The 26,248-nt window shown below is 40.7% G+C and overlaps 1 protein-coding gene and 2 long non-coding RNA genes across 3 annotated transcripts in view; 1 reads left to right on the top strand and 2 right to left on the bottom strand.

The window, feature by feature from the left end:
* Positions 1-9,987: 9,987 nt before the first annotated feature.
* On the bottom strand, positions 9,988-16,048 carry LOC308482980. The gene is made up of 3 exons (XR_013989532.1): positions 15,960-16,048; positions 15,135-15,190; positions 9,988-10,312 (listed from the first exon to the last, which is right to left on the bottom strand). It is a non-coding gene; the product is annotated as an uncharacterized lncRNA (long non-coding RNA).
* Positions 16,005-18,538, top strand: LOC308482979. Its single transcript, XR_013989531.1, has 2 exons — positions 16,005-16,089; positions 17,098-18,538. It is a non-coding gene; the product is annotated as an uncharacterized lncRNA (long non-coding RNA).
* Positions 18,539-18,650: 112 nt separating this feature from the next.
* LOC308483163 (uncharacterized protein) overlaps positions 18,651-26,248 on the bottom strand; it is a 34,998-nt gene continuing 27,400 nt past the window's right edge. The window contains exons 28-43 of the mRNA XM_081016750.1: positions 26,188-26,220; positions 25,893-25,925; positions 25,775-25,807; positions 24,619-24,651; positions 24,289-24,321; positions 24,004-24,033; positions 23,884-23,916; positions 23,767-23,799; positions 23,647-23,679; positions 23,529-23,561; positions 22,867-22,899; positions 22,752-22,781; positions 22,638-22,667; positions 22,403-22,552; positions 20,406-20,446; positions 18,651-18,898 (exon numbers count right to left, since the gene is read on the bottom strand). Coding sequence (XP_080872876.1) covers positions 22,466-22,552; positions 22,638-22,667; positions 22,752-22,781; positions 22,867-22,899; positions 23,529-23,561; positions 23,647-23,679; positions 23,767-23,799; positions 23,884-23,916; positions 24,004-24,033; positions 24,289-24,321; positions 24,619-24,651; positions 25,775-25,807; positions 25,893-25,925; positions 26,188-26,220 — 507 coding nt within the window. The 3' untranslated portion in view covers positions 18,651-18,898; positions 20,406-20,446; positions 22,403-22,465. The remainder of the gene's footprint in view (positions 18,899-20,405; positions 20,447-22,402; positions 22,553-22,637; positions 22,668-22,751; positions 22,782-22,866; positions 22,900-23,528; positions 23,562-23,646; positions 23,680-23,766; positions 23,800-23,883; positions 23,917-24,003; positions 24,034-24,288; positions 24,322-24,618; positions 24,652-25,774; positions 25,808-25,892; positions 25,926-26,187; positions 26,221-26,248) is intronic.

The raw sequence follows: 26,248 nt of genomic DNA, 5'->3' as shown, positions 1-26,248 counted from the left end.
AAAGAAAATCAGCCACACTTCTGACATAAACATCTCTTTCCCAGAAGTGTTTGGGTAGTTTGTGCAGTGAATAGCCATAATAGGGAAAGTGCTGCATTGGCATTCATAACTACATCAGGTATCTCCAACCTTTTTTAGACCCAGGACTCACTAACTCAAAAATAAGATACCTAACAGGCTGGGTTCCTCCCCCCCTTTTTTTTTGTATAGCGTAATATGCCTTCACACAACACTTTTGTTTACGTATTTGTTTTTGCAAGTATAAGGGCCATGTCATGCAGCCAGCATGCTTTTGCCATTTCAATCATGCAGCAGTATTGTGGCATGAATCTCATCAGCCAATATTGAGGGACACTTCAATGAACTAATCAGCAATATCTTGCAGTAAGGACAAGGCCCCTCCCCCACTGAAGGATGTTGTGGATCATTAAGCATTACATAGAGGGTTTCCAATACTCACATGTCTGCTACCACCGCCCTAAACAAGATAAAGAAATATGTTATTCCTTCATGTTTCATGAACATGATAAACATAGTGAACTTTTTGATTATTTCACACTGCCAAACTATTCCAGGGCAACCTACTTCTTATGTTAAAGCCACAGGCACATTTCATCTATGTGTGTTTGTGGGGTGTGTGTGTTTTAACTACCTTCAAGGATCACAACCATGGTACTCTTATGAGTATGCAAGGGAGCAAGTAGGCTGTATAAAAGATCCTTTATCTGCTGTAAACCTTGGCATCACTTTATTAGAATACAGAACTTTGAAGCATGAAGGTGGCGGCCTTCCCGGGCACAAATCTCATCAGCCAATATTGAGGGACACTTCAATGAACTAATCTGCAAAATCTTGCAGGAAACACAAGCCCCCCCCCCCCCAGTGAAGGATGTTGTGGATCATTAAGGCATTACATAGAGGATTGCCAATACTCACATTTCCACCAAGAGCGCCCTAAAGATGATAAAGAAATATGTTAGTCAATCATATTATAGGAACATGATAAATATAGTGAACATTTTGATGATTTCACACAGACAAATGTGGACTTCCTGCCTGTTCTAAATAGGTCTCGCTTATGTCAAATTTCTTCAATAGAAGGCATCATTGACTGGCCGTCCTACTGACCTGGCAACTTCTACAGTTTTGACTGGTTTGAATTTTGCAGCCATTGCTATTGATCTTTCCCCTCTTAGGATGCTAGTCCAGGGCCACCTACTCCTTATGTTTAAAGCCACAGGCACATTTCATCTATCTTTGTGTGCCTGTGGGGGTGGGGGTGTTTTATTTGCCTTCAAGGATTGTTGCCATGATACTGCTATGAGTATGCAAGGAGAAAGTAGGCTGTATCCCAGGTCCTTTATCTGCTGTAAACCTAGGCATCACTGTAACAGCATGCAGAACTGTGAAGCCTGATAGACCTACCAAATAACTCCTAGAGCTGTTGAATCTTGTTGGACCTGATGACAGAGCTTTGTAGCCAAGGAGTCTTGACGTTTCATTAGAACAGCATTTCTCAACATTGCAACTCACCCTTCACCTGTTCTGATGCTGCTCCAGGACAAACTACTCCTTATGTTAAAGCCACAGTCACATTTAATCTCTCTCTCTCTCCCCATCTGTGTGTGTGTGTTAAATACCTTCAAAGAATGAAGATATATTGTTAAATACCTTCAAAGATTAAAGATATAAAATCACTAATATACTAAATTCACACTTAGAAAACCACCACTGAAACAGAAAGGATGAAATCAATATTTCTACCCATATTGTCAGTGGCACCATCCTCCTTGATGCATCATCCCAGCGATCCTTATCTAACTCATATCACTTTTGCCTGTGGCCTCTGCAAGACTGCCTGATCCTAAAAGACAGATTGTGATTGACAGAAACAAGAGGCAACTGGCATCTGGGATAAACAGTTGTGGGCAATTATGACATGCAGTTGATTTGATTGCTCAATATTGTTGTTTTTTAAAAAATAATTAATGATATTCCCATTAAAAGTGATGTGCAATACTTACGCCTAATAAACCACCAAGCTGAAACAGAAAGGAGGAAATTGATTTTGCTACAATCATCTCTTTTAAACAATTTATCATTAGTTAACAACCTTTAATACCCTTGTGGGAGTATAGAAAATTGGGCACACTTCTGGCTTAAACATCTCCTTCTCTTTTAGTAAAAGGCCATAACAGGAAAATGGTTGCAATGCTATATCATCTAAATCAAATATGTGTTTCAAATACCTTCAAGTACTAAAACCATGGTATTCAGGGGAAAACAGTTGTTCTTTTCCCTACACTGTAGTCTCAGTGAAAGTTGCCCCAGCAGAAAAGGCATAAGGGTACAGCCAAGAAGAACAGTCAACCTCCCTTCGGCTTCAGCCAGGTCAACCCTAAACGTCCCATTACAGTCCTTAAAATTTGCCCAGCCTTTAAATCTTAGACCTATCAAAAAGACATTTTAAAATTCCAGAAATCAAAACTACTTATACTTTGTGTAAAGTATTTGTTTTTGTAAGCATTAGGGCCATGTCATGCAGCAAAGGTGCTTTAACGAGTTTAACCATTTCAACTACACAGCAGTATTGTGGGAGGGATCTAATCACCCAATACTGAGGGACACGTCAATGAACAAATTTTCAAAATCTTGCACCACCCTTGCCGTGAGCAGAGCCTGAGTACTTCTCTGTGGCTCTCGTCTGTCACTTCTGTGTGGCTTTTCTACAAACTAATGTGCAAAACCAGGCAATAAAAGACAAGGGCGCCTCATGGGAAGAAACTACAGACCATTGAGGCAATACAGAGAAGATTTGCAAATCACCACCACACTATATTTTAGGTTTGGCTTGCAGGGTTCCTATGTGGATCTGGTTGGCCACTATGAGACCATAATGCTGGCCTGATATTTTTGTGTTCTTATAATCCTTATGATCTTGAAAGTCAAATGCTTGATCACTTCTCAGTATGGCCCCTCATCCTTACTGTAAAGGTAAAGGTAAAGGTAAAGGGACCCCTGAACATTAGGTCCAGTCGCAGACGATTCTGGGGTTGCAGTGCTCATCTCGCTTTACTGGCCAGAGCAGCACACGGAAACGCCATTTACCTTCCCGCCGGAGCAGTACCTATTTATCTACTTGCACTTTGACATGCTTTCGAACTGCTAGGTTGGCAGGAGCAGGGACCGGATAACGGGAGCTCACCCCCTCGCGGGGATTTGAACTGCCAACCTTCCGATCGGCAAGCCCTAGGCTCTGTAGTTTGGACTACAGCATCACCCACGTCCCTCATCCTTACTGTAGAACATTTTAAAACTGCAGAAATCCATTTATGGGCACGTATGCAAATTCTCATTTTATTCTATTTTTTCTTTTAATCACTTTATTAGACCTGAAAACAATTTTGGAAATTAGAGGGTGTATGTTGAACCAACATGGATCCTAGCCAGCATCCAGATGTTCCCAAGCATGCAGGAATCTTGGAAACCCTTTTATTTATCCACTGGAAACATGAAAATGACATCCATTTTTAGCTAAAAGGGATTTTTTTTTTTAGTCATTCAGTTCTCTCAATGCATAAAAGATTTGTAATACTTACAAGCTGAGGGGCCTAAATTTAAAAACAAAAACAGCAATTAGATTGATTGGTCTGCAAGCCTCTTAAGACAAATAAAATACCATCAGCCCCCCTCCACCCCTTCAACAAAAGCTGATTCAAGTGGTGGCTCAGCTGGTCTGGTTGAATTTCTGGGACAAAATAATTTTTACCTTCTTTTAAACAAAGAATACAGCAAATCCATAAAAGAAATTATTAGAAGCAGCAGCAATATATAAAAAAGATTGAAGCCAGCAACAGTTCACTCAAAAGCATTGCAAAATGGAGAGATCTCTGGGGCTCACTTAAAGATATGAACTCAGAAAGCCAAAAAAAATGTTCTGTTGGGCGGAAGTTCCACCACCAAGAAAGCTATGTGCCTAGAACCCACCAACCTATTCATTCTCACGGTCAAACCAATGAGAAGGCCTCTGAGACTGATCTTAGAGCCATTGGATCATAGGAAGCTGCCTTATACTGAGCCATATCACTGCCCCATACATCTCAGTATTGTCTACACTGACTGGTCGCAGCTCTCCAGGGTTTCAAACAGGAAATTTTCCCAGCTCATGTGTGTGAGTATGTGCATCAAACAAAACCGAGATATTGAATTCATATATGCAGAACATTTCGGCTTCTGCCTTCAGGAGGCTTGAAACATTTTGCTATATGAATTCAGTTTCTCTATTTTGTTAGCACAAAGAACGATGAAACACTAGACTTGGAGGCTAAACTTCTCTGAATAAAGTTCCTTATGTGTGAAAAACACATTTTGTCACTATGGATGCAATCCCATGCATACTACATGATAATACGTCCTCTTAAACCTAATGGGACTTACTTCCTATTAAACAAAACAAAACAAAACAGGCTTGTGCTGCCATTGTTATCCTTTGTATTCAGGAAGCTATAGTTTCTATGCCAGCTCCTTCCATTTTTCCATGGTGTAGAATCCTAAAAGGAAGTGAATTTCCCTCATTTTTATCCAAATGGAAAACATTTACAATTAAATTGATTCCTTAAGTTTAATTGTAGGTTTTAGATCCCATGTGTAGAATAGCCCCTAAATGCAGGGAGTTTTCATACGATCTTGCCTCAAGGAGCATTTATGTCCTATAAAAACATGCACTTGCAGCTCACTGAATATCTAGCTAAGCAGTATTGAAATATTCTACATGGCTCCCTTAAGTGCAAAAACAGACTTACCGAGATGCTCCCATCTGGACAAAGGAGAAAGACAAGAAGAGCAGTGGTCACAACCTGGAGATGCATCTTGGCTTTGCGTTGGTGTCTTTCAGGAGTGAAGTCACCAAGGTGAAGAATGAGCAGTTTTACCTGCTGTATTTATACTATAATTTTGTCCTCAATTTTCAAGCCTGGTTGACCAAATGTAATACCTCTATTGTCAAGGGAACCTATGACTTTTGTCAATAACGAAAGGTCAATTCATCATAACTATCATCACATGGAAAGTAGTGGTTGGTTCCAAACACCAGGGGCCAACTTGGCAACAAAGAATAGGCGGCATTATTCTTCCTAACTTGGGTGTTAAAATGGCCCAAATTGACCTTTTCTAACTATGTGCAATGAGGGATGTGCCAGAACTTCTTTGTGACATGGATAATGCCTACATTTCTGAGTATAATTGAGGAGACCCTTACGAAGATGGAATGAATTTCTGAGGTGGCAATTCTTAAGCAAATTCGAAGAATAAGGTGGTCTACAAAGCAGTGGGGCAGCTTGGTACACTTGCCCTGGGCCTGCCAGACTTACGCTGTCATGCCAATAACACCTTGTTCCTCCCAGACAACCAAGGACTCCTGCCCCGGGTTTTAGACGAGCTCTGCATGAGCCTGTCCCACAGAGTTCAGCAAGTTGCTTAGATATTACTACCTTTACAATTCCAGTATTTAATATGTGCAAATGTTTGAAATTCACTACGTTAAATCCCAATCCAAAACAAGGTCGTGAATTTCAAAGTGTAACCCAGTGGGGCTGAGTCAGAGTTTTTGGTTCCTATCCTAACCTGCACATCATATCAGCGAGTCAAGGACTGGTTTTATTTAGCTTAAGGATCTTTCAGCATAAATGGGGGGTGTCTGCAGTTGAGTTGAATGTGTATTTGATGCTATTTACATTCCCACTTAAGTAGCATCGTCCACTTGACATCTGCCTCAAATGACTTCTATCCTGCTATTTTTTCCCTTTTAAGCATTGATGAATATCACTGATTCAATGCTTGGAGCCAGGGTGCTGTCATCCATTAGAGTTGGCTAGCAGGAATGGTGGTCCCTAGTCATTGCCTAAGCTGCATGTATACCCACACTGAATTTGGGGAAGTTGAGTTCAAATAATTAAGAATGTTTCAGATCAGACTTGCAAGAGAGTAGAGTTGTAGCCCACTTACTATCGTATGCGTCAATTCCACAAGTTGATATTGTTAAAACACTGCTGCAAAAGCAATTTTGATGTGATACACATAATTTCATTATTTATTTGTGCAGTGTTTTATCAGTCCATTTACAAACCACCACTAAAAAAACCCAAAAAAAATTATGTGTTGTGGCCAATATTAGTCATACTCAGAGTAGACCCACTGAAATTAACTGACATGGATAATTTAGGTCAATTCATTTAAATGGGTCTACTCTGAGTAAAACCTAGATGGCAATTACCCTTTTTTTCCAAGTATAAGCTGTAGTAACAATATTCTTTTCCATCCTTTTTCTATCCCTTGTGCCGTCAGTTTCCTTTCAACAAAAGCAAAAAGTTTCATCAATGAGTAAAAACTGAAGTATGAAGTGTAATCTCCACTAAATGTAACTCTCCTAAAAGATTAGACCACATTATAGTGATTCTCAAAAATTTATAGCCACAATACAGTGATTCTGTTTCATGCATTCACACTTTGCTACCCAGTTAGGCCCCTATTTGGGCTTCACAGTCTGGGATATGATAGTGTTGGTGGCAGGGGTCTTGCTACACTAGAAAAACAAAACAGCTGGTAACTTGTGTTCTGGACGTAGCATGGGATAGATACTATTTTTTTGTTCTAGGTCCATTCTAGAGTCACAAGTCAGTATGTTGCAACTTTCCTATGATTTTACATCACAGAACACCCTCTACCCATCACCTGCAAACCAGCCATTCACCATCTTACGCTTGTCCTTTACCTGACCTTTCTACATATGTTTATGCATACTAATCAGAACATAACCTGCCAGAACAGCAAAGGGCAAGTAAATGTGACAATCTGGATATTGCCAGTTTTTTATCAGTTGCCTGGGTTATTTTTGGCTATCTGCTGTTGCCTATGATAGGACAATCTTTCCAGGAACTTGGTGTCTCAGTAGATCCCATTCTTCTGCTTCAGCAATAAGTTTTAACAGCATTTATTGCAACTGATAACAGCCCTTTGATCCAGCTCCTGAGAAATGGAAGTATGTTATTTTTTCTATAAACAAAAACAAAACACCTGACCTACACAACCAAGGCACATTGCAGATTAGCATTTGAATGTCAGAACAACTTGTCCGGATATCACCTGAGAATGCCTTCTTTCATGATCAAAGAAGGCTATGTGCCAATGCCAGGGTTCCCCTGCCCCTGCAGTTCATGTGCCTGTGCTCCCTGCATGACAGACACTTTCAACAAGTATCCATAAGTCCTCCAGCTCATACCTATAGGCTACAGAAAGTAGCACACACTTTGCATTCAGGTCCTAAATTCAGTTTCCAGCATCTCCAGGTAAGGCTGGGAAAAACTCCGATATGAAACCCCAAAGAGCTACCATCAACCAGAATATACTGTATTGAGCTAGATAGACCAATGGTCTGTCTCAATGCAATACAACTTCCCATGTTCCTACTGAAGCTTCGAGTTCAAACTGATTCACTTATTATCCACCTGACTGCCTTGTCACACACCTAAGAGGTGCAAAGTGAAATTGGATACATTCTAATGGCCCACTCAAAATTCCAACCGCCTCTTTTATTCCTAAAACATTCTAAAATGTTGGCTTCTGGTTCCCTATTTCTGAAAGAGGAGGTTTCTCTCTACCAGATTTAAGACTATATTATGAGGCATCCTGCATCTGTTGAATCCAGGAGTGGGTGACATTAAAAAATACAGACCTGTTAGATCTAGGGGGACATGATAATAGATTTGGATGGCATGTGTATTTATGGTACGATAAAATCAAAGTACGCAGGGGTTTCAGAATCATATTATAAGAAAATCCATTATTAAAGTCTGGGAGAAATATAAAGATATGTTAGAACAAAAAACACCATGGTGACTTTCGCCACTAGAAGTACCGTATTTTTCGCCCTATAGGGCGCACCTAGTTTTTTTGGGGGGAAATAAAGAAAAAAATTTTTATTGCACTCCCAGGCCCGAGCTTCCTCCGACCCCAGCCCCCAGAACAGGCTGCTATCCGCAAGCCTAGGGAGCCCGGCGGGAACTCCCGCCGGGCTCCCCAGGTTTGCGGATAGCTTCCTGAAGCCTGGAGAGCGAGAGGGGTCAGTGCGCACCGACCCCTCTCGCTCTCCAGGCTTCAGCGAAAGCCTGCATTCGCCCCATAGGACGCACACACATTTCCCCTTCATTTTTGGAGGTGAAAAAATGCGTCCTATAGGGCAAAAAATACGGTAATTTCATTGAAGAAAGTAAATATGAGGAGGAATTTGCCAACTTATAGAGCTGCTAACAGAAGTAGAAAATGAGGTAAAATTAAAGGAATTTGAAGAGGTGAAAGAACAAGTATCAGATTGGTTGCAATACTTTCAACAAATATAAAAAAGAATGGGAAATGTTTATTATGTATTTACAAAATTATTGTAAACAGGTGAAAACATTGGTAGGATTTTAGGAACACTTGTAATTTAAGGAGGATTTATAGGTAATACGGGGTGTAAAAAGCTGGAATAGTATTGATATGCAGTTGAAAAGAAAGTCTGAAGTAACCAGGGACAAGATGGGGGGGAAGTCACAAGATTCATAGAATCTCAATTTTTGGATTTGATGCTATTTTGGATTATCTTTTTCTCTTTCTTTTCTTTTCTTTTTTCTGTTATATTCTTTTGAAAACCATACAAACCGCCTCTTTTATTCCTAAAACATTCTAACATGTTGGCTTCTATTCCATTTCACTCTGCCTTAATGGAGGCAGCCCCCATGACAGTGGGAGATCATAGGCGAAGGAAAAACAAGAATGATTGAAGGTAAATCAACATCGCAAATTTCCCCCAGGGATGGGGGGGAATGGGCTTCACTCGCAGTTCGTCTCGATACCTGGCTCTTGCTCTGGCATGGAATGCAGGTGGTAGGGAGGCATTGAGTGCAAAAGCACCTCACCGGTGAAAACCCTCCAATGCTGCCATTAAGAAGCAGAAGTTCTCCTGTTAATTAGAGCTTAATTGGACTAAAGTACAGGTGCATGCTGGAAGGGATGAGATCACAAACTGAAGAACAAATCAACTGCAAGGACTTTAAGGTCTGAATTTGGGATAAGACTTCATTCGGTGCAAAAGACAGTGGGGTGGATGGGAGCCTACGGTTTCTTTATTTAAAGTTTTCTTCTCTATATTTATGATTCAGCAACCCTCCTCTGAATGTTAGTTCAAATTAAATTTGTACAAGTGAGGAGGGAAGAACTTGGATTATAAATATGGAATATAACATCAAAAAGAACTGTGTATGTAAAAAGGAAAAAGGGAGAGAAGCTCTATTTTGCAAAATGTTTACGATGGAAACTTAGAGCTGACTCTACCCCATCCTTTATTATGTATGAAGTGAACTGAATAATGCTAAGAGGATTTGGAATTTAATTTAATTGGAAGGATAATTGGCCATATATCTTCAGCTGGAAGGAAGGGTGAAAGGAGTCTGTGAAGGAAATGCTAAGGTTCTTTATTGAGTCATCTGCAGTTCGATAGACAACTCTTCTTCCCAGTCAGAGGGGGAAATGGTGACAAGTCTATTTACTGGGACAGAGCGACTTTTGCAGCTGTTGTTAAATTTCTCGGTGCAAAAAAAACGAAGCATGGGATGGAGCGATGGAGAAATTTCTGGAACAACAATGGGATATCAGCTCCGCCCAAGGCATGATGGATAACAGCAATAATTGGGGAAAGAAAAACATAACATCTTACAAGGACAGGCAGAAACACCATGGACAGAATAATAGTCACACAAAGGAAGAAAAAGGATATGGTTTGAGTTCCTCACTTGTAGTTTTAGAAATCATTTAATTGTCAACACGAATAGAAGTTATTAATATTGCAGTTGTTGTATAAGAGATTATTATTATGACCAGAATGTAATTGAAACTAATAAGATTTTGGAACACAGAAATAAAGAAAAACATCAAATCATCAGATCTAGCATGCGGGAGGCCAACTTAACTAAATTATATAATTTGGTAGTTGAATGATTGGTATTAAAAATTATTTTATAAATTGGTATTGTTATAATGAATATTATGATGGGGTTATTACTGGTATAATAGTATAGTGTCCAGATCAAGGGAAGTAATAGTTCCACTCTATTTTGCCTTAGTCAGACCACACTTGGAATACTGTGTCCAATTCTGGGCACCACAATTTAAGAAGGATGTTGACAAGCTGGAATGTGTGCAGAGGAGGGCAACCAAGATGATCAAGGGTCTGAAAACCAAGCTTTATGAGGAGCACTGGAAGGAGCTGGGTATGTTTAGCCTGGAAAAGAGAAGACTGAGATGAGATATGATATGATAGCCATCTTCAAATATCTAAGGACTGTCACATGGAAGAGGGGGCATGCTTGTTTTCTCCTGCTCTGAAGGTAGGAATTGAACCAATGGCTACAAGTTGCAAAAAGGGAGATTCCGACTAAACATTCGGAAAAAACTTTCTGACAGTAAAAGCTGTTCAGCAGTGGAACAGACTCCTACAATGGTGGTGGACTTTCCTTCCTTGGAGGTTTTTAAACAGAGGTAGGATGGCCAACTGTCATGGATGCTTTAGCTGAGATTCCTGCATTGCAGGGGGTTGGACTAGATGACCTTTGGGTCCCTTCGACCTCTATGATTCTATGATCCTAACAGTAGGCTAGCCAGCATCCAAAAACTGCTTTTAAAAATGAGTTACTGATGGTGTGTTGAATCAGAAACCTATGTCAGATCAATAGTGAACAGGGTGGCAAAGGAGAGCTGGTTGGTTGTAGGTCTTTTGGCTACTTTTAGGGGAATTGTCACAGCTCTGAAAAGAATAGATTAATCTGGACATACCATTCACCAAAATCACAGCAAAGAGGAATGCTCCCAAATGTATTAATGGAATTCAGTTTTTAATGACTGACTGGGGATGAAAGCTGCAGATATAATGCAAAAACATGGCTTTGGCCTGCAGAACAATTTTAAACAACCTATACAGCTACCTGAAGCCTATTATCTATTTGGCAGCTAACTCATAATGTGCTGCATGAAATGCCTAAATTTGATCACCTACCACAAGTAGTGTTCCTCTGTCAATTTTCCCAGTTTAACTCTGTGGTTAAACTATGGAATTTACTCGTACAGGAGACAGGGAATTTAATTCATGGAGTTAAATTCTATGAATGACTACTGGCCGTGACAGGTCTGCTTCCACGTTCAGAGGCTGCATGCTTCCATATGTTGGTTGTTGGAAGCCACAGAAGGGGAGAGTGCTCTTGTGGGTCCTGCTTGCGGGCTTCCCACGGGCATCTGATGAGAACAGGATGCTGGACTTGGTGGGCCATTGGGCTGCTCCAGCAGACTCTGCTTATGCTTGGTAGCCCATCTGTGTCCAGTTCTGAACTGTGTCCAGTTCTGGGCACCACAGTCCAAGAAGGACACTGACAAACTGGAACGTGTCCAGAGGAGGGCAACCAAAATGGTCAAAGGCCTGGAAATGATGCCTTATGAGGAACGGCTAAGGGAGCTGGGCATGTTTAGCCTGGAGAAGAGGAGGTTAAGGGGTGATATGATAGCCATGTTCAAATATATAAAAGGATGTCACATAGAGGAGGGAGAAAGGTTGTTTTCTGCTGCTCCAGAGAAGCGGACACGGAGCAATGGATCCAAACTACAAGAAAGAAGATTCCACCTAAACATTAGGAAGAACTTCCTGACAGTAAGAGCTGTTTGACAGTGGAATTTGCTGCCAAGGAGTGTGGTGGAGTCTCCTTCTTTGGAGGTCTTTAAGCAGAGGCTTGACAACCATATGTCAGGAGTGCTCTGATGGTGTTTCCTGCTTGGCAGGGGTTGGACTCGATGGCCCTTGTGGTCTCTTCCAACTCTATGATTCTATAATTCTATGATCTCCCCACGTTCATTGTGATGCATAATCAGTCCGTTACTTTCAGAACTGCAACAATTTACCTGAATTTAATGCTAAATCTTGCCATGCAATGGTGTGTGATATTGAAAATGATAATCAAGGTCATTTTTGAGAGTGGCATTTAGCCACTTCTTCTCTGTCACTCTGTGTACAATTGATCTGGCATGGGTGCCCACTTTTTACACACCAGTGCCAGTACAGGTAAAAATAATATTGCAGTTGGCTATGCCAGGTTTTTCTCTGCTTATCTTTCCGCTTTAGCCACAGCGATTCATTTATTTAAGATAACGTCTCACTTTTACGCATGTGATTTATACCTCTCTGCCTCTCAGTTACAGATCTTTCTTTCATTACATTTTCCTGTCTTGATATAAGATGGCTGTTTTCCTTTGTCTTTCTTTTCATTTTCTCATGCTAAGCATTTCTAAAGCTGGTAAGTTGCCTTAAGTAGGCACTCAAGCTGTTCCACCTTCTTTTTCTTTATCGTGTGAGGGTTTTTTGGGGTGAAGGACCTCTGTCCTACTCTACATGTATTCATTATAAACTCTGAAGGCAGCCTATCATGTGTTCATTGTGCTCCTGTGAACATCTGAAAGGGGCCTGAGTTATGCTACAATGTCTTTCTCCTCAAGTGAATCTCTTTTGATTCTTTTATTCATGCTACCACACCGTATTGTAGAAATGTATCTGTATGTTTCTACAGTCCATATTTTCTTGTCAATCTATACTTCTACAGCTTCAACTGGCATTTGTTGTATTGGTTAGCTATTTTATTATTTATTTATTATTACATTTATATCCCATTTCCCCCTAAGTAACTCAAGCTGCCGTACATGGTTCTCCCCTCTTCCCATTTTATCCACAAACAACCCTGTGAGGTTGTTTAGGTTAAAAGACAGTGGTTTCGTACACTTGAAATGTTGCAAGGTCTCTCTCTCTCTCACACACACACATACCCCACAGCACAATAAAAATTGCTCCATATTATATACATTGGTACACTTTTATATGTTTCCACATTGAATGCTGTCTGTTCACACCAGTGGGTGGAGCAGTTTTTACACTTTACAAGGTTGGTTTCCTTGCAACTCCAAACCTCCCTACTCTGAAAACGTCTCCATGTGGTTGCCATATTTACAGCTACACCATTATATATCTATCAGGTACAATGTCCTAAAAGCCTAGGACAGAAAATGTTTTTTTTTTAAAATAATCTTTGTAAAGTGAACATGATTGGATCTCTGCCCAACACATCTTTCATTATACTTTGAAGAGGCAATAGTGGCTTATCTTAACCAGAGATTATTGGCCTTACATAACTGGACAAATTTTAAAATTAAAGCAAAGTTTTTGGTGTGAACATACATGAGCTAAATGAGGTGACAGGGGTCACTGCTGCCTCAGTAACGTGTCTGCCAAGGAATTCAACTGACAATGAAATCCTCTCAAGCATTCAGCTGTTCCACCAATATATTCATTTCACTTCCTACCTCTCAAATGAAATAGTCCTTCTACCCCATAAACATCTTTTAGGATGGTTTAATTTTGAAATGTACAGTTGTATCTATGCAGCTGGGTACTTTCATGGTGAAGGAGAAGTCTTGCAACAAGAGCTGGCAAGAACCATAATGTGAAATTATGTTTGTATCTACCTATCCTTATCCGTAACAGAACCTACGATGAGTAACTGAAACAACTACACATTGCTTCCCTATGTACCCCTTCCTCTGTTGTTACCCATGTTAAAGCTTAGATTGCATACCCCTTGGGGCTGTCCTCTTGCAACTTTCTGCCATGTCTTCTGGACTGGTTGTGCATATGTATGTTATGCATGGGGCAATGTAGCCATGCTCTTTATAATATTTAACAGGTAGATTGGTGAGCATTATCTTAGCTGCATTTTACTTTTGGTCTTCGTTGGTAATGGCAGTTTAAATTGTTGTGTTGTGCGCAGAGATAATTAGTGACGGGGGTTGGGCTCCACATTCTGTAAATAATAAATAAACAAAACTATGCATACTGATGGTACTAGAAAAGCAACTGGGCAGTATCTCTCTTTAAAGAAAAACATGGTTTTGCATAAGCAAGCCTGTAATTATAGCACAAACATCAATGAAAGTACTTGGGCAGTAATTTCTTGCATTATATGCCACACAGTAGAAGCTGAGATTACTAAATTGAGGTGGAACTGCATGAGAATTGAATGGTGTGGCACCTTCAAAGTTCTGTAACTTTAATGGAGTTCGAATCATAGCCCCAGATTTCAACACCATAGAGCAGTGGTTTTCAACCAGTGTGCCATGGCACCCTGGGGTGCCTTGAACGATGGTCAGGGGTGCTGTGGGCAACACTGGCCTCTATCCCTCTTCCTTACCTCCCTCCTCTGATGCCCTCTCGCGTCTCTGCCCCCCAAAGGCTTGGCAGCTGTTTGTTCCAGCAGCCCTGGCTACAAGCTCCCCAGGCGAATGGTGCCTCTGGAGCAGCCCAGGGGGTGTTTCCTAGGCTCCTGTGGGGCAGTGTGAGGGGGCACCTCTCTTTGGGGCAGGGGGGGCAGCTCAAAGACTGGGGGCAGCAGCAGCTTCACAGAGGACTCCAAAAGAGAGGGGAGAAGAGAGGAGTCTGAGGGAAGATTTCACAAGGGAGGGTGTTTGAAAATGGGTGAGAAGCTGCTAGCTCTGCAGGCAAGGGGTGACATAATTGGGCTCCTGAGCAGGGCCGTCTTAAGCATATCAGGTGCCATGGAGCAAAGATCCCTCCGGCGCCCCCCCCCCATTTCCCTTTTTAAGGGGGGGAAACCTCAAAGTTGTTGACCTTTTTAAGAAAAGTTTCCCCAGAGTAGTTGACCTTTTTTTTAATCTCTGACAAGCCCTTAGAACAAAATAAAATGAAAAGGCAGAAGAAAATCTAGTAAAGTCCTCAATTCCAAAGCAAGACTGATTCAAGACACCAGTTCTTCTAATTCATCCTCATGATTCAAATCACCACATATCAAAAAGTTAAAGCAGCCACCAGTTTGCTGGTCTTTAAATAAATTAATAAAGACACAGACAATGAAGTTCCCAGCCAATTTGTGTTTAAGTACAAAGCTGACGTCTTCAAATATTGTGGGGGGTGGGGGTGGGTGTAAAACAGTGACATCCTGAACCTAAAAAGGACCCAAAACATGGGTCACAAAGGCTGCAGCCCTGACTGCATTTACCTAAGAGTAAGCCCTGCTGAATCTAATAGGACCTTACTTCTGCGTAGACAGTAGGACTGCAGCAAGAAACACAGCTGGGAATTAGGGCTTTCTGTTTTAAGTCTCAACCAGAGGAAAATGTAATATTGGAGATTAGGGAGAAAGGAATATGAATAGATTGGGGGGAGGGGCGGACGAGAGACCAAAAACCACAGGTAGCAAGACAAGGCACACTTTCTGGGGAGCAAGGCTCACACACAGTTGCTTGGGGCGAGGACTGCAGAGGGACCATAGTTGGGTTTTGCATGTGTGTTTTTCAGAAAAACGTAGAATTGGAAGGGACCCTGCAGGTCATCTAGCCCAACCCCCCTGCAATGCTTTTTAGCTTGCATTGATCTCAAAAACCTTTGCAGCCCAGGTAGAGGAAGAAAGTGGGCAAATTGGGGGGCGCCTCTCTTCTTCTTTGCCATTGCCTGCCTCCCTCTTCACATAGGGCCAGCCGCCTCACAGCAGAACAGAGCACGAGGCAGCAACTGAGCAAAGCCAGGCGCCTGGGTGCATGCGCCACTGCGTCAAGCCAGGGTGCGTGCGCCGCTCCTGCTGAGCATTGGCTCGGTTTTTTCCCTTTTAGCCTTCTGCCGCCCTGTAATAGAACTTCCTCAGTGCCCCTATAGCTTTATGTGCTTTGACTTTCATTGCCTAAATATGACAATTCCAAGCGAGGGTTTCACTAGAGTACACCCAGATATCTAAGTGAGCAAGTTTGTCCTATAGCTTGCACCATTTAAATCTAGGGCTGTGTTTGCTAAAAATCACAATCTTGGTCTTAGAGTAAGTTACAGATACCTTTTCCTGTTTACAGTATGTGCTGATCACTTCCAAGAGTTTTTTGAGGTCCAGCCAGGAAAGGGAGAGGAGCACTAACTCATCTGTCTACATCAAGACTTTGATCTTTCTATTCCTAATTACTGGAGAGGTGAAATTTTCTTCTTCATCATCATCACCATCATCTTCGTTTATTAATACCTTGCCCATCTGGCTGGGTTTCCCCAGCCACTCTGGGCAGCTCCCAACAGAATATTAATAATAATGATAAAAAGCGATGAAACATCAAACATTAAAAACCTCCCTGAACAGGGCCGCCTTCAGATGTCTTTTAAAAGTCAGATAGTTGTTTATTTCCCAGATATCTGAAGGGAGGAGGTTCCACAGGGAGGGCGCCACTACCAAATCATTACTATCAAAGTTTTTAAAAACTGGGAGCCAGGATGCAGCCTTGCTTCACCCCTTCACCTTGCCTTTCACTGTCTTTAACCAATGAGTGAATTCAGAGGTGCTACTGATGAGTGTTTATTTCGGACACTAGGCAACAGTAATCCACGGAGCTCTAAATATCTGTTTTGCCTTTTAGTGCTTTATTTGGCAGGCAAAATAAAGGACAGGTTGGTGGGGGTGGTGGTTGAGGGCTTAAAATTACTTTACCTGGTGCAGAAATGACTTCAAACAAACAAACAATAAAGGGGAGAAAAGAGAGCAACAAATTCTACTGCTCTTCCTCAAGAGAGCTTTGCTTCCAAGCTCCTAACAGGGTTTGCAAAACCCTTCAGAGGGAGATGTGAACCAGGATTTATTCAATTGGGGAAGGGAAAAAGAGGATAGGAAGCAAGAGGAATGCATTATATATATATATATATATATATATATATATATATATATATATATAATTTATCACATTAAATAGGGTTGCCATATTTCAAGAAGTATAAATAATCCAGACACAAAAAAATGTGGAGCTTTTTTTTTGGGGGGGGGGATTGTCGTCCACTGTCTGCCTGATCCCTTACCCAAAAGGATCCAGCCCACCCTTCCGCTTTGGCACAGCCCCAAAATGTAAATAATAATAATAAAATAAACCAACCAACCACAAAACCTGTATATTTCATGTAAAAAAATCCCCCTGGTCCCCCCCCCCATGCCTGGGAAGTCTTGAAGCAACAGATGTGGACGGGCTGCAATAATGTAGCTAAGTCAAACATGAGCCATTAAAAGTCTCTCTCAGACTTGTTTCTGGCTCCACACAGTCTCAACCCCTAGCTCTGTTGCACTCCCTGGCCGCTAAGGGAGACAGGGCAGAGGATGGAGGCTACTCTCTCCTCCATAGCCCTCCGTAGACATTTCATTTCCCTTCCTTCCCTCTCTCGAATCTCCTCAGGCTCCCTCCTCTCTCTCGGGCCTTCAAGGCTCCTCAGAATCTCCTCAGGATTCCCTCCAAAATCTTCTGAGGGAGAAGCCTTCCCTCAGCTCCCTTCTGCAGTTGCACCAGGCCCCTCACAAGCGGCTGAGCCACATAAGTATTTTTTGTCAATTTTAATCACAAGCTCTTTTGACTACTTCAGATGAGAAGTGTGAAATAAATCCATGAAATAAAATTATTATCAACAAAATTAAGCTCAACGGCTGAGGCTTGGGCTAGTGGTTCGTGTCTTAAAATAGAAGCATACCTCTCCCTCACTTTATATTCATTGAGACACCAGATTTAAAAACAACACCTTTTCTGTCAGGTTTTTTTTTGGGGGGGGGAAGGGGGGGTCGAAAGGTTAAGACATATTTGACCTTCACCACTGTTAATTGTGTTATTTGTTATTTTGTTTTTACCATGTGAGCCGTTTTGAGTCACTTGACTGTAAAACAATGCAACATCATTTGTGTAATTTGTGAGAATGTTTCTTCCTTATGTTATCTTTGCTTGTAAATATCACCTTATTTTGTTGTTCATCACTCTGAGACCATTTCTGGTGAATGCAGTATAGAAATATAGTAAATAAAGAAAGACTAGGATTTTTTTTGATAATAAGTAACAAGGAATGCTCTCTCCAGAGAGGTTCAGCTAGCGCCTTCATTATATATTTTGATGCCGGGCGAAAATCTTCTTTAACCAGGCCTGACTGGCTGATTGATATCTGATACCCTTTAAAAATGTGTGACAGAAGGGAGGATTATTGGGTTGTTCTTGTTTATTTTTATTATGTATTTTCTGTTTTTATATTGTGGTTTTATGTTGTGAGGCCTGCAGGTGTAGGGCAGTATACAAGTAATAATAATAATAATAATAAAGATTGCTGCATTCAAAACATTTGTAGAAAGAAATCAAGGGTTGTATTCAAAGTCAGACCAATTTAAATGGGCTTATGCTGCACAGAATATAGTTGGAGAGAAGGCCTTGTAGACATTTTGGCAATTTGATGTAAGATCTGAGGGAAGCCATACGGGATACAATTGTGATTTGTTGTTATTTCCTTAAACTAATGGTATTGTGTCATGTGTAATGATTGCTTATATTTTTTTTCTAAAAAATGATAACAAGAGACCTGGGGGAAAAGGATGGTGGGAGTAAGCGCTTCAAAATATATATGGCTTTTTTTTCAGAGTGGTGAGTTTTTACCTGACACAAAGGCCACAGCATTAGAACGGGGTGCATAATGTCTTCAACTTGCAAATCAATTAATTTTGCAGCAATACAATTAAAAAGGCAAAATGTTGTGATGTAATAACATATTTTTTATTTTACGGCAAAGCAACCAGTGTTCACGAGTCTTCCCTTACCCTGGGTTACAGTAAAGGCACCCAAAATCAACAGAAAAAAAACTACAGTTAGCAGACCCTGGTTAAAAGGAAGTTGCGGTTCGCATTATGAAACCTGATTGGTAATAAAGTTATGAAATTTGTAGAAGGAAAGCGTAGCGGCAGGCACTGAAGATTGTTCTCAGCTGATCCAGCTTGCCAATCTGAAAAAGGCAATAAAAAACGAGTGAAATAAGGTTGGGTATTTCCTACATGTGCATACATAAATTTCACCTTGTTCGGTAGTTAATGACTCCAGCACAAGAACACGACATCAAGTGTTAACATAATAGGTGAGGCAGCTGCACTACACCTTTGGAGCCTATGGGATGAATAAGATGCTTTTCTTTCACAGAGACTCAGGCTTAATTCCTCAACATCCTGACTAGGGAATGGGACTTGATGAACATGGCAGGAATTTCATCTGAGGAAACAAGATACAGGATTGCACTGAACTTTACCTGCATGGCTCTTCTTTTGAAACAGACTTATCTACATTTCCAAGTTACATTTTTTCACATATCTGAAGAGACATTGGCATATGTGTTGTAAGATGCATACAAATATTTAGGGAGGCGACAGGAATAGCAGGCTGGTCTTGTGCATACATTTTTTGTTGCCTGAGGCAGAGCAGCAAATGGAATTGCTCCCCAATTCAAGGTTTAAAGTACCCAACGATACCTTAGGTAGAAAAATCATCCTAGTGTGTTTCCCTCTCCCTAATTCTGGTCTCTGGGGCCAGAACTTGTTTTTTTAAAAAAAAAAAAAAAAATGGATAAAACAAATGATCCCCAAATCAAGACTTCTTCTTTGTCAATAATTCCTGTGGAAGTCAGTAACTGGGAATCAGATATACGTTGTGTCTTGACAAGATTCAGAAATATAACTTTGCTTATGCTTTTTATATCATGATCTATTCAGGTTTGTGGGGGTTGGAATTAACTAGCATTACTCTTATACGTATAAATATTTCCCTCTGTGTGTTAAAACATTGCTCTGCACAATGTTTAAGCCCCACAGCACCTATGGACATGCAGTAAAAATTCAGGATCAGCAGGCTGTCATCTTGACATCAAACCTGACCCAAGAGGAGATGGGGATATGTGTAATAATATTATTTCCATTAATTTATTGCCCACCCTTCACCATGAAGTCCCTGGGTGGGTTACCATAACAAAAAATACAATATTTAAAAAGTTACAAGGAAATACAGACAAGAGAACAGTGTACTATAGGTGGAGGTTTTCTTATTAGGTTTACAACAGTATAACCCACCATGACATCCTCCAGGTAGCATTTAGGATTCATGCCTAAATGCTTGATAGAAACTTCTGGTACAGAGAACAAAGTATGGCTAACAACAAATCTATGGTTTCTATTTGTTCTTTGGAGCTACAGCTATCTGAAATATGGGATCATCTTACAATGGCACCGAGAACTGATGCTCTGAACTAAAAGATTATTCTTCAACTCAAGTTTTGAAACATGCATATTGCAAAAAGCCATCTATATTAAGCAGCTGGTATTTCACATTTTGCATTCCACTTCTTACATTCATTGCCAATAGTCCTATATACCCACACCCCAAGGTAACCCATATACTAACGTCTTTGGACAAACTAGCAAACTTTGGACAAACTTGGGTGTGAAGGCAGCATCCTCTGTACTCACCTGAGTGTATTTCCCAAGTTGAATGGTCAGGTTTATGGTGCCTGGAAAAACAAAATGCAGGCAACCATCTCAGACCAAGTGCAAAACAACAACAACGTTGATGCGCTTGAACTCACGGGGGGAAAATCATCATGTAATTGCTAGAAGGAGTGGGTGAGGGTGCATCATTAAGTCACTATTTTAGAAAGCGCTTGAAAAGATTAAGTAAGAGGCTACTGAGGACATCAAGTGGATCCTACAAATGATTGCATCCTGAAAAGGTACAGGAAATACTCAAGCTAGGCTTTTGAGGAGGAATGGATAGGGCAATAAGGGCATGGACATATAAGCATGTTGTAAAAAAGGGAAAGTACACATTATAATAAGAAACAACTAGATCTGAGGAGAATCTGCTGTTTCTTTTTTGAGTGAGTGGGTGTCAGGAATCTTTCACCGAGTGCTTCAGTTTGAAGGAGAAGAAGTTTGCTTTTAAAAAGTCAAAGTATTTGGGTAGATTACAAGATCATTTCGAAATATCCATCTATTTCAAGCTTTAATTCATAAAGATTTAAAGAGAGCTTGAAACAGATGGGTCTTTCAAAACACAAAACCTTATTTTGTACTCCAAAACACTTCTTTTCCGTAACTACTGCAGATGTAATATTAATTACTTCCTGCCCCACAGCAGAGCAGGGGTGATTGTGTTCACAATTACAGCTGCTGTGAATGACCATTTTGTTCATCAGGTTTTATACTGAATCATTGCAGACTGTTCTTTTTTGCATTTCATTGTCATGTGGCTATATTTCCCATATCCCCTTCCCCTTATTGCCACATATGTAACTGCCAACTGAAGAAAACAGAGGCGCCAGGTTGCCCCCAAGTTTTAGGGGGGTCTGGGGTGCATCACATGTATGACGTCTGGAGGAGCTGAGCACTGAAGCTGCCACACACCCGCTGGGCCCCCTCAAACAAATATCAAGGGGGCTGCATTTGCTAAAGTGGACCAGTGTGCCACAATTAATCTCAATAAACTACTACTATCCCAAGTTGATGTTATTATGCTCATATTCACAGGGCTACTTGAACCATGAGCATCCAGTCTTCCAGCTTATGCTGTTAATAGCTACACCTGCCAGCTCACCTAAGGGGTAACTGAGCCACATCCAGATCACTTGTATCTCTTTGTTGGCTGCACAGTCCTTGCAGTTGGAAAGGAAAGTTGCTCTCCCAGTAAAAAACTGAAATTGTACTTCTGAAATTTAACTTTGTGTTCTCCGAAAAGTTACAATGGCTGTTCGCTGAAAGCTATAAAAGTGCATTGAACTGAGCTTTCCCCTGTATTACTGTACTTCAACGCTACATAAGTGGGTGAAGGAAAAGAAAACCAAACAAATGCGCTTTCGTTTCGGAAATGATGAATAATGAAAAGAATGCACTCCCGTTTATGTCTAACTTGTTTCTAAGTGAAAGCAATGAAAACACATTAATTAATGGTTGAAATTAATTAAAACGATTCTGCTTCATTTCTGCCATTGCTTATTCATAGGAGGCATTCTTAAAACTGACAAGAAGCATTGCATTGTATTACTAAGAATGTTCTGTGGGGGGAAAAAAAACCCTGAAGAACTCTGAAAGAGGCAAGACATAACACAGTCCTAAAGCTGGTATACTTCTTTTCCTGAGTAAGAAGACCAAACTTAGAGGATATAATTCCTGACCAATCACTAAATGCAAAAAACCTGAACATGATATATTTTTTTCACCTATATATGCAGCAATTTAAAAATTAAATATATAAGTGGTAGCCAATAAGAAGTATAAACATGATTAAATGAACTTATGTACATTTTAGTACAGTGCCTAATAACAGAAATTGTTCTGAGCTCTAGCTGTGCTGACTGGGGCAAGACTGGCAGGGCTCAGGATTTGCTGGTACTACCAGCACAGATTCCCCCTTCCTCATTGGACTGCTCAACTAGGATGCAAAATACTGCTTCTAGGAAATTAATACTCACAGGTTCCTGACTTTCAAAAGGTGATGGAGGAGGAGGCTGAAAGAGAAAAGGAAGGAAATGGTTCTATTTCAATGCAATGCAAGAGATGTAGAATCCTGTTTGTAGGAAATTAATACTCACAGATGGACTTCCGGCAGGTGGTGGAGGAGGCTGAAAGGAAAAAGGAAAGAAATGTTTCTATTTCAAAGCAATGCAAGAGACGCAAAAATCCTGTTTGTAGGAAATTGATACTCACAGATTGACTTCCGCCAGGTAGTGGTGGAGGCTGAAAGGGAAAAGGAAGGAAATGCTTCTGTTTCAAAACACTGCAAAATATTTAGAATACTGTTTGTAAGAAATTGATACTCACAGGTTGACTTCCACCAGGAGGTGGTGGAGGCTGAAAGAGAAAAGGAAGGAAATGCTTTTATTTCAAAAACAAGTTGAATAGTGTAAAATCCTGTTTCTAGGAAATTGATACTCACAGGTGGTGCATTTATTCCAGCGGATACCGAAGTCTGAAATAAAGGAAGGGAGGGAACATTTGCGTTCCAAAACCATTTCATGCATTTCACTTTCCAAACCACAAAGAGTCAGGGTGTGTTCACATTAGCACCTTAAAGCATTTCACAGCACTTTCCATCTAGCTGTTGACACGAGCATAGCTTAATGTCATAGGAATGGCTTAATCCAATGATCCTGAAACTCGTTTGAGAAACATTGCATCAAACAGCAATATTTCACAACAAATTACAGGGTGCCCATGCATTTAATATAATGTCATGTGAATACGGAATAAAAAAAACCAGCACTGGAAATGAAGTGAATGAATGATAAATGGAAGTGTGGACACAGCCTCAAATTCTTTTATAAAGTGGATTTGTTGTGCTATAGTAAAGAGTCCTTTAATGTACCGGTACTTTAATTGCTCTGAGCTAAAATTCCACTACATGCCTGAATCCCTCCTGTAAAATACCGACAGTCCAGAGGCACCTTTCACAAGAGGTGAAATAGAAGGGAATGGGAATTCTTATTTGGCATTCAACCTGAACCATTTGCAGAAAATTCATGGGGAGGTTGGAAAACAACACCAGTTGCTTATTGGGAAAAACATGTAGAATCCTGCTTGTAGGAAATTAATACTCACAGGTTGATCATTTCCACTGGGTGGAGGAGGAGGCTGGAAGAGAAAAGGAAGAAAATGATTCCATTTCAAAAACAATGCAAATCATGCAGGATCCTGTTTCTAGGAAATTGATACTCACAGGTGGTCCATATCCTCCATATGGCGAGGGAGGCTGAAAGAGGGGGGGAAAGGGAAATATTTGCCTTTCAGAACAATACAGAAGCCGTAAATTCCTGTTTGTAGGGAAATTAATACTCACAGGTTGATCATTTCCACTGGGTGGAGGAGGAGGCTGGAAGAGAAAAGGAAGAAAATGCTTTCATTTCAAAAACAATGCAAATGATGCAGAATCTTGTTTCTAGGAATTGATACTCACAGGTGGTCCATATCCTCCATATGGCGAGGGAGGCTGAAAGAGGGGGGGAAAGGGAAATATTTGCTTTTCAAAACAATACAAAAGCTGTAAATTCCTGTTTGTAGGGAAATTAATACTCACAGGTTGCTGATTTTCACCAGCTGGTGAAGGCTGAAAGATAAAGGGAAAGAAATATTTATAGGGCATTCATTCTGATTTGTTTTCAGATAGGTAATAAAACATTGGGTCAAGCAAGTGTCACCCCACACTTTTCCTGTTACTTTCCTTATTGCAAAAAGTCCAGTTTGCAGAGCAGTGGGGGAAAGATTCCTCTGCAAGGGCATCAAATCAATTTGTGCCGCCTGAACTTGTCAGTATGTGAGTGAACCCCATTTAGCATTGGTCTGGAAGTAGCCTAATACTTACAGGCTGTCCATATCCTGGATATGGCTGAGGCTCCTGAAAGAGAAAGGGAAGGAAATTCTTGTACAGTGGTACCTCTGGTTACGAACGCTTCGGGTTACGAAGGCCACTAACCCAGAAGTAGCTGCTCCTGGTTGTGAACTTTGCCCCAGGATGCAAACAGAAATCATGCGCCAGAGGCGCACACGCAGCGGGAGACCCCATTAGCAAAAGCGCGCCTCAGGATAAGAACGGTTTCAGCTTAAGAACGGACCTCCGGAACGAATTAAGTTCGTAACCAGAGTACCACATGCAAATGATGTAGAATCACACTGGTAGGAAAATAATACTCACTTGTGGTCCATATATTCCTACTGATACGGAAGACTGAAACAAAGAAGGAAGAAAACATTTACATTCCAACACAAAACACAAATACAAAATATTTTTTGTAGGAAATCAAGTACTCCTCCAGATGACTTATTTATTGAATGTTCATCCTGATTTGCTTCTTCAAAGCTTTTGCAAACTGTGTCTGGCCTTTATTGAGCATTTGTTCTGATTTGTCAGTAGGGCAATTAAATGATAATGAGCATTTGTCCTGCATTCATCCCAATTTGCTTGCTCCCCCCCCCCATCTTCCCATTAATAATTTTTTCATTGCATTTCACTTTCCAAACCACAAAGAGTCAGGGTGTGTTCACATTACCACCTGAAAGCATTTCACAGCACTTTCCATCTAGCTGATAACATGAGCATAGTTTAGTGTCATAGGAATGGCTTAATCCAATTGTCCTGAAACTGGTTTGAGAAACAATACATCAAATGGTAATACAGAGGAACCTCAGTTTTTAAGTGTCTCTGAAGCCAAATGTTTCGGTTTTCGAACGCTGAAAACCCGAAAGTAATTGCTTCCGTTATCGAATGGCTTCCGAGGTGCGTTTCTTAATTTTCTCCATTGAAATTGCAGACCGCCCATTGTGCCTCAGTTGTCGAATGTTTCGGAAGTCAAATGGTCTTCCAGAATGGATTACGTTCAACACCCAAGGTTCCACTATATTTCACATTTCAAATTACAGGGTGCCCATGCATTTAATATAATGTCATGTGTATATGGAATAAAAAACCAGCACTGGAAATGAAGTGAACGTATGATAAACAAAAGTGTGGCCACAGCCTCAAATTCTTTTATAAAGTGGATTTGTTGTGCTGTAGCAACAGATGCCTTTAATCTACTTTAATTGCTCTAAACTAAAGTTCTGCTATGTGCCTGAATCCCTCCTGTAAAATACTGACACTCCAGAGGCACCCTAATACAGAAGAGGAGAAAGAGAAGGGGATGGGAATGATTGCAAAACTGATTTGTAAGAAGTTAAGGTTGCAGCCAGCCTCCTTATTTAACATTCAACCTGAACCATTTGCAGAAAATTTGTGGGGGGGTTGGAAAACAAAATCAGTTGTTTATTGGGCAAAACATGTAGAATCCTGCTTGTAGGAAATTAATACTCACAGGTTGGTCATTTCCACTGGGTGGAGGAGGAGGCTGGAAGAGAAAAAGAAGAAAATGCTTCCATTTGAAAAACAATGCAAATGATGCAGAATCTTGTTTCTAGGAAATTGATACTCACAAATGATCCATATCCTCCATATTGTGGGGGAGGCTGAAAGAGAAGGAAGGAATATTTGCTGGGCATTCATTGTGGTTTGTTTGCTGGGAGGATATAAAATTGTGTGTCAAGCTAGTGTCATCCCACACTTTTCTTGTTACTTTCCTTATTGCAAACAGTCGAATTTGCAAAGGGGTGGAGGAAGGAACATTGTGCAAGGGCATCAAATCAATTTAATTGTTCATCCTGAACTTGTCGGTATGTGACTGAACCCCATTCAAAAATAGCATCAATTTGGAAGTGGCCTAATACTCACAGGCGGTCCATATGCTGGATATGGCTGAGGACCCTGAAAAAGAAAGGGAAGAAAATGCTTG

Source organism: Podarcis pityusensis (genome assembly GCF_964106645.2).
Source record: "Podarcis pityusensis genome assembly, chromosome: 8".
Lineage (NCBI taxonomy): Eukaryota > Metazoa > Chordata > Lepidosauria > Squamata > Lacertidae > Podarcis > Podarcis pityusensis.
Note: the sequence above shows the minus strand (reverse complement) of the source record. Positions and strands in the feature narration are given on the sequence as shown.